Here is a 15,000-nt window from a genome sequence, read left to right on the forward strand (position 1 = left end):
GCATTTACTGCTGATTACAGCAAACAAAAAAACAATGCTAATAAAAAATAAAAAATTCTAAACCAGTGTACAGCGCAGCATTGATCTGATTGTAAATAAAATGAGTAATAGCAAAAATGAATCGATGATTAAATGTCATATTTAAAGTGTATCAAAGCATGACGAATAAAGTCCAGTTTCACGATGTGAAAGCGTTCGCTCTCGATTCCGCTTCGCCCACAGATATGCTCAGTCATATGGTTATATGGTTCTTTTAAGAATACATAAAAAGAAAAATAGGTTACGCGTCTGAAGCCTGAGACCAAGAAAAATCTGCAATCTCGTGTCTAAATAAAAATATCCTAACAGCTTTCAGGCCTTCACTTTCTCATGCGCTCTTCACCCAGAAATACTGCACACCCCAACTCACATTTGGGAAAATTATAATGCCGTGAGTCTGCGGTTGCCAATCCATTCAAGTGTATTTATAAATGATGTATAAAAGCCAGCTGATGTAAATCACAGCCTGTTCTCGGCCTAATCAACTTCATGTTGTGCATTTGTGACTTTTTACAAGATTTAAGCGATTAGCCCGAATAAAAATTCAAGCGTTAAACACATCTGGGGACGTGTGAGTGTGTGTGTGTGTGTGTGTGTGTGAGAGAGAGAGAGGATTCATTATTTTATCTAATGCTAGAGGAATCAGTCAAAAAAGCCTTTGCATTCACATCGCTCACATTTAAACACACGTTGCACTTGTGCTTTCTGAGAACTTCACACTTGTCATGCTTTTTCATCTATTCCGTTTAATGTCTACTGCTTTTTTCACAAGATCTTAATCTTTACTTTTGACAACTAAATTTAAAACTGTTAGTCTGCTCATATTATATTCCTAATGTTGTGCTGGGATCACACTGCATGAAGTTTATATATATATATATATATATATATATATATATATATATATATATATATATATATATATATATATATATATATATATATAAATAATGATATTATTTCCAAATTAATAAATAAATATTTGTGCCTACCCTGGAGTTGGTAAGTATATACTGTACCTCGAATGAATTAATGCAATGCAAGTTGCTTTACAAAATGCATGAATGTAAATGGGAAAAAGTAAGGTTTTATTGTTTAGTTAAAAATAACTCGACACCATTTATTCAGATCCATTCAATTCAATTAAAATTTTTGTATAGTGTTCTTCACAATACACATCGTTTCAGAGCAGCTTTACAGAAAATGCATGAGTCAACATTACAGTTTAGAGTGATCTGTTATCAGAAGTAACTGTCTAAGTTATGTATTTCAGAAATGTACACATACAAATCACAGTTAGCTAAAAATGTATTAATTCAATAATTTATGCAAAAAAATGCATTTAAACAACGTAATAATTTAAGGCAGAAACAAGCTAATTAAAGTAATGAATACTTGTTTGTCAACAAATGATTATGACAAAAAATTGTTTATTAATCCTAGTTATTGTTAATTTCTACATTTACTAATCCATTATTAAAATCATAAGTTGTACCTGATAACATTAGTTAATGCACTAACATTAACAAAGATTACTGAAACAAATGCATTGCTCATGTTAACTGATGCATTAACTAATGTTAATGTTAAACGAGATCTGTTAATGTGTGTTAAAGTGGCTGTTTATGCGATGCACGCTTATTGTAAATGACTGCATTGATGTTAGATGTTGCAGTGCTGATGTTGTGTGTGCTGATGTTCTCTGTTCTGATGTGTGTGTTCTCTGTGCTGATGTGTGTGTTCTCTGTGCTGTTGTGTGTTCTCTGTTCTGATGTTGTGTGTTCTCTGTGCTGATGTGTGTTCTCTGTGCTGTTGTGTGTTCTCTGTTCTGATGTTGTGTGTTCTCTGTGCTGTTGTGTGTTCTCTGTTCTGATATTGTGTGTTCTCTGTGCTGATGTGTGTTCTCTGATGTTGTGTGTTCTCTGTTCTGATGTTGTGTGTTCTCTGTGCTGTTGTGTGTTCTCTGTGCTGTTGTGTGTTCTCTGTTCTGATGTTGTGTGTTCTCTGTGCTGATGTGTGTTCTCTGTGCTGTTGTGTGTTCTCTGTTCTGATGTGTGTGTTCTCTGTGCTGATGTGTGTTCTCTGTGCTGTTGTGTGTTCTCTGTTCTGATGTTGTGTGTTCTCTGTGCTGATGTGTGTGTTCTCTGTTCTGATGTGTGTGTTCTCTGTGCTGATGTGTGTTCTCTGTGCTGTTGTGTGTTCTCTGTTCTGATGTTGTGTGTTCTCTGTGCTGATGTGTGTGTTCTCTGTTCTGATGTGTGTGTTCTCTGTGCTGATGTGTGTTCTCTGTGCTGTTGTGTGTTCTCTGTTCTGATGTTGTGTGTTCTCTGTGCTGATGTGTGTTCTCTGTTCTGATGTGTGTGTTCTCTGTGCTGATGTGTGTTCTCTGTGCTGTTGTGTGTTCTCTGTTCTGATGTTGTGTGTTCTCTGTGCTGTTGTGTGTTCTCTGTTCTGATATTGTGTGTTCTCTGTGCTGATGTGTGTTCTCTGATGTTGTGTGTTCTCTGTTCTGATGTTGTGTGTTCTCTGTGCTGTTGTGTGTTCCCTGTTCTGATGTGTGTGTTCTCTGTGCTGTTGTGTGTTCTCTGTGCTGTTGTGTGTTCTCTGTTCTGATGTTGTGTGTTCTCTGTGCTGATGTGTGTGTTCTCTGTTCTGATGTGTGTGTTCTCTGTGCTGATGTGTGTTCTCTGTGCTGTTGTGTGTTCTCTGTGCTGTTGTGTGTTCTCTGTTCTGATGTGTGTGTTCTCTGTTCTGATGTTGTGTGTTCTCTGTGCTGATGTGTGTGTTCTCTGTTCTGATGTGTGTGTTCTCTGTTCTGATGTTGTGTGTTCTCTGTGCTGTTGTGTGTTCTCTGTTCTGATGTTGTGTGTTCTCTGTTCTGATGTTGTGTGTTCTCTGTGCTGATGTGTGTGTTCTCTGTTCTGATGTGTGTGTTCTCTGTGCTGATGTGTGTTCTCTGTGCTGTTGTGTGTTCTCTGTTCTGATGTTGTGTGTTCTCTGTGCTGATGTGTGTGTTCTCTGTTCTGATGTGTGTGTTCTCTGTGCTGATGTGTGTTCTCTGTGCTGTTGTGTGTTCTCTGTTCTGATGTTGTGTGTTCTCTGTGCTGATGTGTGTGTTCTCTGTTCTGATGTGTGTGTTCTCTGTGCTGATGTGTGTTCTCTGTGCTGATGTGTGTTCTCTGTTCTGATGTTGTGTGTTCTCTGTTCTGATGTTGTGTGTTCTCTGTGCTGATATTGTGTGTTCTCTGTGCTGATGTGTGTTCTCTGATGTTGTGTGTTCTCTGTTCTGATGTTGTGTGTTCTCTGTGCTGATGTGTGTTCTCTGTGCTGTTGTGTGTTCTCTGCTCTGATGTTGTGTGTTCTCTGTGCTGATGTGTGTGTTCTCTGTTCTGATGTGTGTGTTCTCTGTGCTGATGTGTGTTCTCTGTGCTGTTGTGTGTTCTCTGTGCTGATGTTGTGTGTTCTCTGTGCTGATGTGTGTTCTCTGTTCTGATGTGTGTGTTCTCTGTGCTGATGTGTGTTCTCTGTTCTGATGTTGTGTGTTCTCTGTGCTGTTGTGTGTTCTCTGTTCTGATATTGTGTGTTCTCTGTGCTGATGTGTGTTCTCTGATGTTGTGTGTTCTCTGTTCTGATGTTGTGTGTTCTCTGTGCTGTTGTGTGTTCTCTGTTCTGATGTTGTGTGTTCTCTGTGCTGATGTGTGTTCTCTGTGCTGTTGTGTGTTCTCTGTTCTGATGTTGTGTGTTCTCTGTGCTGATGTGTGTGTTCTCTGTTCTGATGTGTGTGTTCTCTGTGCTGATGTGTGTGTTCTCTGTTCTGATATTGTGTGTTCTCTGTTCTGATGTTGTGTGTTCTCTGTGATGTTGTGTGTTCTCTGTGCTGATGTGTGTGTTCTCTGTGCTGATGTGTGTGTTCTCTGTGCTGATGTGTGTGTTCTCTGTGCTGATGTGTGTGTTCTCTGTTCTGATATTGTGTGTTCTCTGTGCTGTTGTGTGTTCTCTGTTCTGATATTGTGTGTTCTCTGTGCTGATGTGTGTTCTCTGTTCTGATGTGTGTGTTCTCTGTGCTGATGTGTGTGTTCTCTGTGCTGATGTGTGTGTTCTCTGTGCTGTTGTGTGTTCTCTGTTCTGATATTGTGTGTTCTCTATGCTGATGTGTGTGTTCTCTGTGCTGATGTGTGTGTTCTCTGTTCTGATGTGTGTGTTCTCTGTGCTGATGTGTGTGTTCTCTGATGTTGTGTGATGTTGTGTGCTCTCAGTGCTGATGTTGTGTGTTGTGTGTTCTCTCTGCAGATGTGTGTGTTCTCACTGCTGATGTTTGTTCTCTGATGTTGTGTGATGTTGTGTGCTCTCAGTGCTGATGTTGTGTGTTGTGTGTTGTGTGTGTAGGAGAGAGCGAGCGCTGTCTGGGTTCTGAAGGAGAGGATGAGGGCAGTGTTTGGGGAATGGAGGTTCAGGACAGCAGAGATGCTCAGGATAAAGTAAGCGAGGGAACGGATCCCGGGAGTCCGGCTCCGGAGAACTGGATCCACACGGAAAACACACCCCGTAACATCACGAACACACACCCGGAACGCTGCGACCACAGCATGTTCAGTAAGTGTACGGCCAAATAAAGCCTCAATTAAAACATTTTACAGTCTGTTGTTCCACCAGAATCTTTTGAACTCTTTATACTCCAGAATAAAAGATCTGAAGAACCTGTAATGAAACATCAAGAACAATTACAGCACTAAAAACGGATGAAAACTCTTTCTCAAAACCCATTATTCGATCGGACCAAAACTTTGTTTACACACATTAAAAATGCTAGATAATAATAAAAACATTTGGATGCCACACACATGCAGAAAAGTAGCAAACTACAGACTATTACGGATTATTTCCTAGAAAAATATTAGTGGACATACTAATTGCAGGATTCAGTAAGTAGTACGCTGAGTAAAGTTAGCTGTAAAGTTCAAATATCAAATAAAAAAGAAATAAAATATTTATTTATTTAAAAGCGCTTTACATATAGCCTCACATTCACCCATTCACCCATTCACCCATTCACCCATTCAGCTCGTCAGGAGCAGCGGGGGTTAGGTGTGTAAGAGAGTGTGTGTGTGTGTGTGTGTGTGTGTGTCAGGAGCAGCTGGGGTTAGGAGTCTTGCTCATGGACACCTTGACACTTGGTCAGGTGGAACCGGGGCTTGAACCACCAACCTTTCCGGTTTGTAGACAATCTACATGAACCACTGAGCCACTGCCGCCCCTAAATGAAAAATGAAAGTGTTTTTCTCACCCTTGAATAAATCTGCACAAAAATAAAAAATGCAAAATAAAAACAATGTGACAACAATGTCAAATATCAAGTTTAAAACACACACACACACACATATATATAACACACATATATATATATATATATATAACACACACACACACACACACACACACACACACACACACACACACACACACACACACATATATATATATATATATATATATATATATATATATATATATATATATATATATATATATATATATATATATATATATATATATAATAAAAATTTTAAGTGTTTTTCTCACCCTTAAATGAGTCTGTACAAAAAATATAAACAATGTATGTCAATAATGATGTCATGTGACAACAATGTCAAATATCAAGTTTAAAAAAGCATATATTTATATAATGGCAATTTTAAACCGTTTTTTTCTCACCTTTGAACCGGTCTGTACTATGTACAAAAATTAAACATGCAAAATAATTTATATATATATATATATATATATATATATATATATGATCATAATATCAGCCTAAAGTGACATTAAAACCCAGTTTTAAGTGTTGGTCTCCGTCTTGAACGGGTATCTACTATGTTTGTAGAATTTGGGTTTTAATTTTTATTTTTTTTAATTTTTTAAACTATGTCAAAGACAGCACTGGCCTACATTCGTGTCGCTTCCTGTGTGTAATCATCACACGATATGACTTGACACATTTAAAAAAAGAGTAATTATCATCATCATCGCTGTAATGACTCATTTCCACCGCCTCCGTGATTCTGACGATATTCGTTACAGAAATGCAGAAACACAAAACTGCTGCGCTCATCAACCGTCATCATGTTTCCTCACATCAGACGAGGAGAAGCTCCTCTTCTGAAATCAAGAGCTTCTCGAGATCAAACGCTGGAGTTCGTCTATAACACACAACATGAGAGACCAACATCTGCTAACATTTGAGGACACGCTGGCATCGCTGCTCTGCTCGCGCTTCAGTTTTGTTGGTTTCAAGGGAGAATTTCTGCAACATTCGTGCGATTTTCTCTGAAGTTTAAGTGTTCCTTCATAACGAGAGTCGCACAACCTCACAAACACAACATCTCTGATGGGAATTAATGACAACAGGCTGATATAAAGACAAAGCACTGTGACGTCGTAAACTGAACTAGTACAAAACACTGTTGAAGTTTTTAAACAAACATTCAGATTTTTGTATTCACTATGTTGTTTATTGTTTTTTATTTTTATTTTTTTCTAGGGGGTTAAATGTACTGTCATGAAAATAATAATAATAAATTATTTAAAAAATATAAAGACACTATAAAAATATACAAAACTATATATATAAAATACTTCTCTTTTGATATATATATATATATTGATATATATATATATTTTTTTATATATATATATATTTTTAGAATGTTTACAAATTATTTTGAATAAAGATAATAATGCTTATAAATTGCCTTAATATTATATTTGCAGATATATATATATATATATATATATATATATATATATATATATATATATATATATATATATATATATATATACATATATATATATAATATTAAGGTAATGAATAATAATTATTATCTTTATTCAAAATACTTTGCTTTTGATTTTGGAGTAAAATGTATGGAAACCCATTTTCACCATATAAGAAAAAAAAACATGCCTTGGTAAATCATAAGCATGACAAAAAGTCAGAATTATGACAGAAAAAGTTAACTATGAGATACTAGGTTAAATGCCAGAAATATGACATAATTTTTAACTTTTAAGTCAACTTTTTATGTCATAATTAATTTAATCTGGATTAAAACATGTCAGTCCAGAAATGATATCTAGTTAAAATGTTCTGATTCTTTCTTATTATTATTATTTATTACTGTTCTTTTGCATTTTTGTTTACTTTATACATTTTGTTTTATGTTGTTTTGTTGCGTTTACATGATAAGGGTTATTTTTGCTATCAAAAAAATTCATTAAGCCTGAAGAAAGTTCTCTGTATCTTTTCCACCTGTTTTGTGATGTAATTCCTGACGTTGATCTGAGCGTGTGTGTGTGTGTGTGTGTGTGTGTGTGTGTCTCAGGTCAGACTGACGCTCATGTGATGGATGATGTGCCTCATTACGACTCAGTGGTTCAGCTGAGGAAAGTGTCGAACCTGCTCAGTCCGATTCACACACAGAAACACAACGGATCCGTGAACTCGTATCATTTAGACGGTGTTCAGGACGACATGTCTCCGGTCTGCTGGTCACCGGGAGAACACGACTCACCTGAGGCCAAAGGTACACCAGCAACACCTGCAGTTTATCTGACACAAGGAGATTAAAGGGATAGTTCACCCAAAAATGAGAATGATCCCATGATTTACTCTCCCTCAAATCATCCTAGGTGTATATGACATTCTTCTTTCAGACGAATACAGTCAGAGTTATATTAAAAAATGTCCTGGCTCTTCCAATCTTTATAATGGCAGTGAATGGCCGTTTCTGTTTTGAAGTCCATAAAAGTGCATCTATCCATCATAAAAGTGCATCTATCCATCATAAAAGTGCATCTATCCTTCATAAAAGTGCATCTATCCATCATAAAAGTGCATCTATCCATCATAAAAGTGCATCTATCCATCATAAAAGTGCATCTATCCTTCATAAAAGTGCATCTATCCATCATAAAAGTGCATCTATCCATCATAAAAGTGCATCTATCCATCATAAAAGTGCATCTATCCTTCATAAAAGTGCATCTATCCATCATAAAAGTGCATCTATCCATCATAAAAGTGCTTCTATCCATCATAAAAGTGCATCTGTCCATCATAAAAGTGCATCTATCCATCATAAAAGTGCATCTATCCATCATAAAAGTGCATCTATCCATCATAAAAGTGCATCTATTCATCATAAAGTGCATCTATCCATCATAAAGTGCATCTATCCATCATAAAGTGCATCTATCCATCATAAAAGTGCATCTATCCATCATAAAAGTGCATCTATCCATCATAAAAGTGCATCTATTCATCATAAAGTGCATCTATCCATCATAAAAGTGCATCTATTCATCATAAAGTGCATCTATCCTTCATAAAAGTGCATCTATTCATCATAAAAGTGCATCTATCTATAATAAAAGTGCATCTGTCCATCATAAAGTGCATCTATCCTTCATAAAAGTGTATCTATCATCATAAAAGTGCATCTGTCCATCATAAAGTGCATCTCTCCATCATAAAAGTGCATCTACAGGGTTGCCAACTTTGGGACTTTGGCTGGAGTGAGACTCTGTAAATCATCAGTGTGCGCGCGTAACCGTAACCCTTATTTTAAGAACATCAGTCCTTGTTTACTTGTTTACCCTGATTAATGAAAAAAAAAATTCTTTCAAAATGTACAATTAATTTATTGATTGCACTATAAAAAAATAAAAATAGAGGTGATTAAATAACAAACATGTAAAACAACAACATCAAAACAGTAAGAAATCTCAAAACAAAAGGGACAGATAATAGTTCCTCCACTTCCCCAGAAAACCACAACACACAAGTTTCACACATTATTAGGCCTGTTGTAGCCTGTGCCACAGTGGCAGTGTCGGCCCGCTTCACCACCTCTGCAGGAGCTCGTATCTGAAGCAGGGTTCAATCCGGTCATGAACGTTCACTGCGTCTGTCACGTGACAAATTAACAAAAGACTCGTAAAGTAATTATTTATGTTCCCTGTAAATTATTTTTGACTGCATTATAATGATTTCTTAATTCAGAATATGATAAAGACTGCGTAGGTGGATGTGTTCGTGGAATTTGGCTGTTAAAAGTATAACATTTAAAGCCCCTTAAATGAACGAAATGACTCGAAAAAAGATTCGTTCATTTTAATGAACGAGATCGAACAAACGAGTGAGTAAAATGATCCGAACTTCCCATCACTCACAGGGTGCCATCATCAAGTGCCAGTCTGTTCCTGTCAGTCTTGTTTAGGCCAATGACTGAAGAGATTCGCTCAGCATCCGCATTTGACTGTGGCCGACTCAACACAATCTGGCCAACCTTGGATCATTTTTTTGATCATCACACAAAATGGGGGGAAAAGATTTTGCACTTTAAAAAAAGCAAAAATGTTTTTCACAATTTTAATCACATTTCTTGCATTTACATACCTTTAGGGACTATGATGATACAAAATCCAGGAAATAATTAAATTGATTATAATGATGAATTCTGCCAAAAAGAATATAGTAGGCTACTAAACTATGTAAAAGAAAAATATGTCTTACTTTCTTTATTGTTTAATAGGGGCCAATTGCCAAGACTTGAGAGAATCATTTTATAAAGTCAAAAATGTTCACCATTAATGTTTTGTGTGCAAATAAAATTTAAATAATGTGAGACTGTTTTTTTATTGTTTTATTTTTAGTACGTTGCTGTATTGTTATGTATGAAAAGGGTTAGGGTTAGTGTGCACTCCATTTTTGTCTGTATAATGTATTGTTTTATGTTATAAGACTATTTTTTTGTTGAAGTCTATAGACCCCAGGAAGAATAGCTACTGCTTTTGCAGCAGCTAATGGGGATCTTAATAAACTAAACTAAACTAAACTAAACTAAACTAAACTAAACTAAACTCAATTTCCACTGTAATATAGAAACAACATAAAGACAGTATATTTTAACCAGTTGTTTAATGCCTTTTTTTTATGAATGAAGCCCAGTATCACTGTAGCTACTGTCTCCATGAAAATGATTTTTTTACTTTTGAAAATTATAACAACTTTTAATATAAGTGAACTTAAAACTTTCCACACATAAACCCAAAAATAAATGTAATATTTACATGTGCCCTTCCTGTGTAACATGATAAAAGTGCATCTATTCATGATAAAAGTGCATCTATCCATCATAAAAGTGCATCTATCCATCACAAAGTGCATCTATCCATCATAAAAGTGCATCTATTCATGATAAAAGTGCATCTATCCATCATAAAAGTGCATCTATCCATCATAAAGTGCATCTATCCATCATAAAAGTGCATCTATTCATCTTAAAAGTGCATCTATCCATCATAAAAGTGCATCTGTCCATCATAAAAGTGCATCTATCCATCATAAAAGTGCATCTATTCATCTTAAAAGTGCATCTGTCCATCATAAAAGTGCATCTATCCATCATAAAAGTGCATCTATTCATCTTAAAAGTGCATCTGTCCATCATAAAAGTGCATCTATCATCATAAAGTGCATCTATCCATCATAAAAGTGCATCTATCCCTTTAAATATTAATATTTTTCTTACACAAATGCATCAGATAAATTGAATGAATCAGATTAATCAGATAATCTCTCTCCGGGTGTGCAGACGGTGGGCCGCTAAACCCTGACGCCCCGCAGACGTGCCCGTACTGCCAGCGGACCTGCCAGCGCGAGGCGTCTCTGAGGGAACACCTGAGCTTCTGCCCGGCCCGGGACGCGGGAGACAGTGTGTGTCCTCTCTGCGGGTTCAGTTCCCCGTACCGGTCTCAGATGGAGCGGCACCTGACTCTCCACGCTCACACGCACGAGAAGGTACGTCACACACACACATGCAGGGGTGTGTTTCCCATACAACGTCGTAACTCGCTGCTTAAAGCTGCAGTCCGTACCTTTTTTGGGTTAAAAATTATCCAAAATAAATGTTAGAGCATGTACATCACCAGCCAGTGTTCAGAACTCTCTGCTTGCCGTAGCTCGATTCAGAACGGTGAGCTTGTAATAATGTTTTTAACTCCAGTGGTTCTGGTGGATTTCAGCGGGAAATTCGAGCATGTCTTTGCGTCATTCCGTCACATCTGTCCACATAAAGAAGAGTCTGGGCTAGCGGCTATGAGTGTGAGGATGCTGGAGATTTATAGCCTTTTCTCACAGCACTGGATATGATTAAACTTTGCAATTTGATGGCGGATCCAGAAATGTTCAAACGACAATCACCAACTGGAGATTTACCCGCTGTAAAACGCTAAAGACTTCGAACTTTGGAGCGGCTACAGAATAAAAGAGACTGACACCGGCCCGTGTGAAAACAAGGATAATATCGGAAGGGCATTAAATGTCACTCAATGCAGATGTTGTTAACATTAACAATTTGAGAACAAAGTATAATTTGCACGGTTTGATGTGATATCATTAGCGATCGTTAGATTTAATCGGCGCGATTTACTGCAATGCTTTTTTCCCCTTAGTTGCTCAGAACAGAAGTGGATGTTCAGAACATTTTCCAGTGAAAATTCTTATGTTGGTCATATTTCCAAAAAGTAGAATCTGTGATTGCGAATGACAGGATCCACACCGACTGACAGCCGCACATTGTCCTCAAAACACTGGATTCATCCACGCTGTGCCGAGGCACAACGCACATATAGTTGATAATTACGTGAATAACTGCAGTTGCAGATTTCGAACAGAGATGGCGACAAAGAGGAAAAACTACAGACTGCAGCTTTAACTAATATGATGCATCGTTGAAGAAATCAATTATAGTCACGATTGTTTCCTGAAACTAGAAACTCTGCTTCTAAGCACAGTTCGAGATCTAGAGCTGTTCTTCCAAACACACAACTCTGCGATGCTGTTTGCGAATGTTCGTTAGAACGATGGTTTCGGGAAACACAGACTCATTGAATTGCTGATAACGACGGAACTTGCGAACATATTTGGCTAACGATGCTTTTGGGAAACACACCCCAGAACGAATGACACACGAATAGATGTGTGCTAACTGCTCATGATTTCATGTATGTCCCAGAATTCCTTGCCTGAGCCCAGTATGGAGAGCAGGAAGTTCAAGTGTAATCAGTGTGGAAAGGCCTTTAAATACAAGCATCACCTCAAAGAGCACCTGCGCATTCACAGTGGTAAGAAACACAACCAGCAAAAGTGCATTTAAGAAAATGCACAAGTCATATTTCACACGAAATTTACATCATGCATGAAGAAATATTAATATTTTACCACCATTAGGAATTCTCTGCACATTTATATGCTAAATTCTTATTGCTGTAATGTAATTTTTAGAGTAATGAAAATTTAAATGATCTGGAACATCATTTTAATTTTAGTATATATATATATATATATATATATATATATATATAAATTATATAAAATATATATATATATTTTTTTAATAAACTAATACATTTATTTATGTATTTTAATTATCCTATTATATATATCATTCACATAATTCTAAATATTTTTCTTTTGGTTTTGGAGTAAAATAAGCCCATTTCCGCAACATAAGAAAACCAAAACGTTCAGAAAAAAATCACGCTTTGGTAAATCATAAGCATGACAGTCATAATTAGGGCATAAAAAGTTAGGAATATATTATATAAAAAGTTGACTTTTTGTTATAATTTCAACTTTTTGTCATAATTATGACTTTTTGTGTCATAATTTTTGTCACGAGATTCAATGAATTCATATACATATACTTCTAAAACCATTATGATGCTGAATAAAGCTAAAAATAAAAAAAATGTATGATAAAAAACATGAATAAGACTAAAAATACACCAATCAGATACAATTAAAGTCCACCTGTGGTAAAAAAAAAACAAGAGTTTAATGTTATTTATATGTCTTATGTGGTGTTTTAAATATATTTTTAAGACAAACCATGTGTAAATTCATAAGTCAAAACCATAACTCAAAAACACCCGTTTATTATCAACAGATTACTTGCTGTTTGATTACGTAGTCAAGCCAACGATTAATCATAATTACTGTTATGTGTCTGACGTTGTAGAGAGCGCATTAATATTCTTGTAGAAGAGCCTGTATGATTCACTCTTTCTCTTCTTCTTCTGAATCAGTTTCTGTTTGAAACATATTCGTCTGAATTAAACCAATATTTCCACTTGGATCAGGTAATCCGAGCTGGAGTGGGTGAGTGAGTGGAGGCGGGGCTCATTTGCATATTCATGAACCCACGTATACTAAATTAAGCAATGGTGTCAAGTTACATTCAAGCTATTTTAAAGAATGAAGAAATTATTTTCACAGGAAAAAAACATTTAAATGTGTCATTTTGGTTATCAAAGATGAGTTTTAACCCTCTGGAGTCTGAGCGGTTTTCTGGGCCCTTGAGATGTTCTGACATGCTCTTACATTTGTGCTTTTTTCAGTTGCTTATAAACATATTAATGGCAAAGGTGTAAATTCACTCTATAAAGCACAAACAGGGCTACCATAATATGTGAGCCACGTGTATGTACATGTTTTAATTTTTGAGAGAATAATGTTTATGCGTGGATATTGAAAAAACTAAAAACTAAAATTTCTGAAATAAGGCCACAAAACACATAGTAAATATGTGTCAATAACACTTTTGACCAATGGATTTCGTCGCCTATAGTTTTTTCTTCAAAATTATGTGAAAATAGTCTTGCTTTATCGTTCAAATAAAACCATACATTGATTTAAATTGATGTAAAACAGGTTTTGCTTGGAAAGCCAATATGCGAGGGGGCGTGAACGAGGAGTGGTTTTCACCTGAATTACCACCCACTCTGCATAATGATGAGCCATTCACACAGGTGTGAAACTGGCTGAGCCACAATGCTTGGACAAAAGATATTTAGAAGAAGACTTATATTGACCATTTAAGATTTTGCTTACATCTATCTTGTACATATGTTGTGCTATTTTATTAAAAAGGTTACAATTACAACAATAATTACAATTTCAACAATATTTCAAGTGTACTCTTTCTTTGTAAAAAAAGAGAAAGATTATAGGCCTACATTTTATCTATGTATTCATTACTTTGAATATAGCCAACATTGGAACAGCTAACATCTTAGTTGACTTTATTTTTGACAAAAATATTAGGCTATTTTATATATAGAAATTGCTAAACAAAAGCTTATTTGACGAGGCAGTATATTCTACAGTAAAAACTGTACCCAAATCTACTAAACAAAATGTTGTCTTTCATATTTCGCCTGACTGTAAAGTTGTTTTCATGAAATATTAGGGCATATAAATGTTAATTTGCAGTTTACGTTGCTTATACAAATAGCCAACATTTTATTTCAACATATTTCAGTCGATTTTTACTCATCTCAGTATAGCAATACAGTTTGCTAAAACATCATCATTCGTTGACGATAGGCTTATTTACTTTAAATCCAGGAAAGTTGTTAATGAAAAAAATTATTAAAATTAAGATACAATTGATACAAAACGAAATTCGTTTTAAAGAAAGGATTTGTACTTTCTGTTTTGAGGTCTCTGTGAAAGTTTGAAAGTCTTTTAGTGTTTTTTTTTTTAGAGCTCGCGTCCATAATGGAGAAAAAACAGAGCGCATGCCGTTCATTCGTCAATAAACAGAAACCCGAGAAGGAAAAACTTACTAGTATTCCTCAGCTCGTATTCCTCGTATTCCTCATTATTCCTCACAGCGCTGCAAGACGGTGTAAGCAAGTAATGTTCTGAATAAACTTGTGTTTTGGTTTTCTCGAGCTGATGGGGGCGTTCACAGGATTGCGCGGATTACCTCAGCCATTTGCGTTTGAATAGCGCACGCTCTCCGTGGGCGGAGTCACATTACATTTGAATTAGCTCTAATTAGGTCGACTGGAATCGCTCTCTTTTAATACAGATTTCACAAGATGAGAATATTT

The 15,000-nt window shown here is 36.0% G+C and overlaps 1 protein-coding gene across 1 annotated transcript in view; it reads left to right on the forward strand.

Moving 5' to 3' along the window:
* Positions 1-158: 158 nt before the first annotated feature.
* Positions 159-15,000, forward strand: part of LOC308699100 (zinc finger E-box-binding homeobox protein zag-1) — a gene marked incomplete at its 5' end in the record, with an annotated part of 21,256 nt that continues 6,414 nt past the window's right edge. The window contains 5 exons of the mRNA XM_081379688.1: positions 159-231; positions 4,426-4,632; positions 7,422-7,622; positions 10,695-10,900; positions 12,117-12,225. Coding sequence (XP_081235814.1) covers positions 159-231; positions 4,426-4,632; positions 7,422-7,622; positions 10,695-10,900; positions 12,117-12,225 — 796 coding nt within the window. The remainder of the gene's footprint in view (positions 232-4,425; positions 4,633-7,421; positions 7,623-10,694; positions 10,901-12,116; positions 12,226-15,000) is intronic.

This window comes from Scardinius erythrophthalmus (genome assembly GCF_964197995.2).
Source record: "Scardinius erythrophthalmus genome assembly, chromosome: 12".
Lineage (NCBI taxonomy): Eukaryota > Metazoa > Chordata > Actinopteri > Cypriniformes > Leuciscidae > Scardinius > Scardinius erythrophthalmus.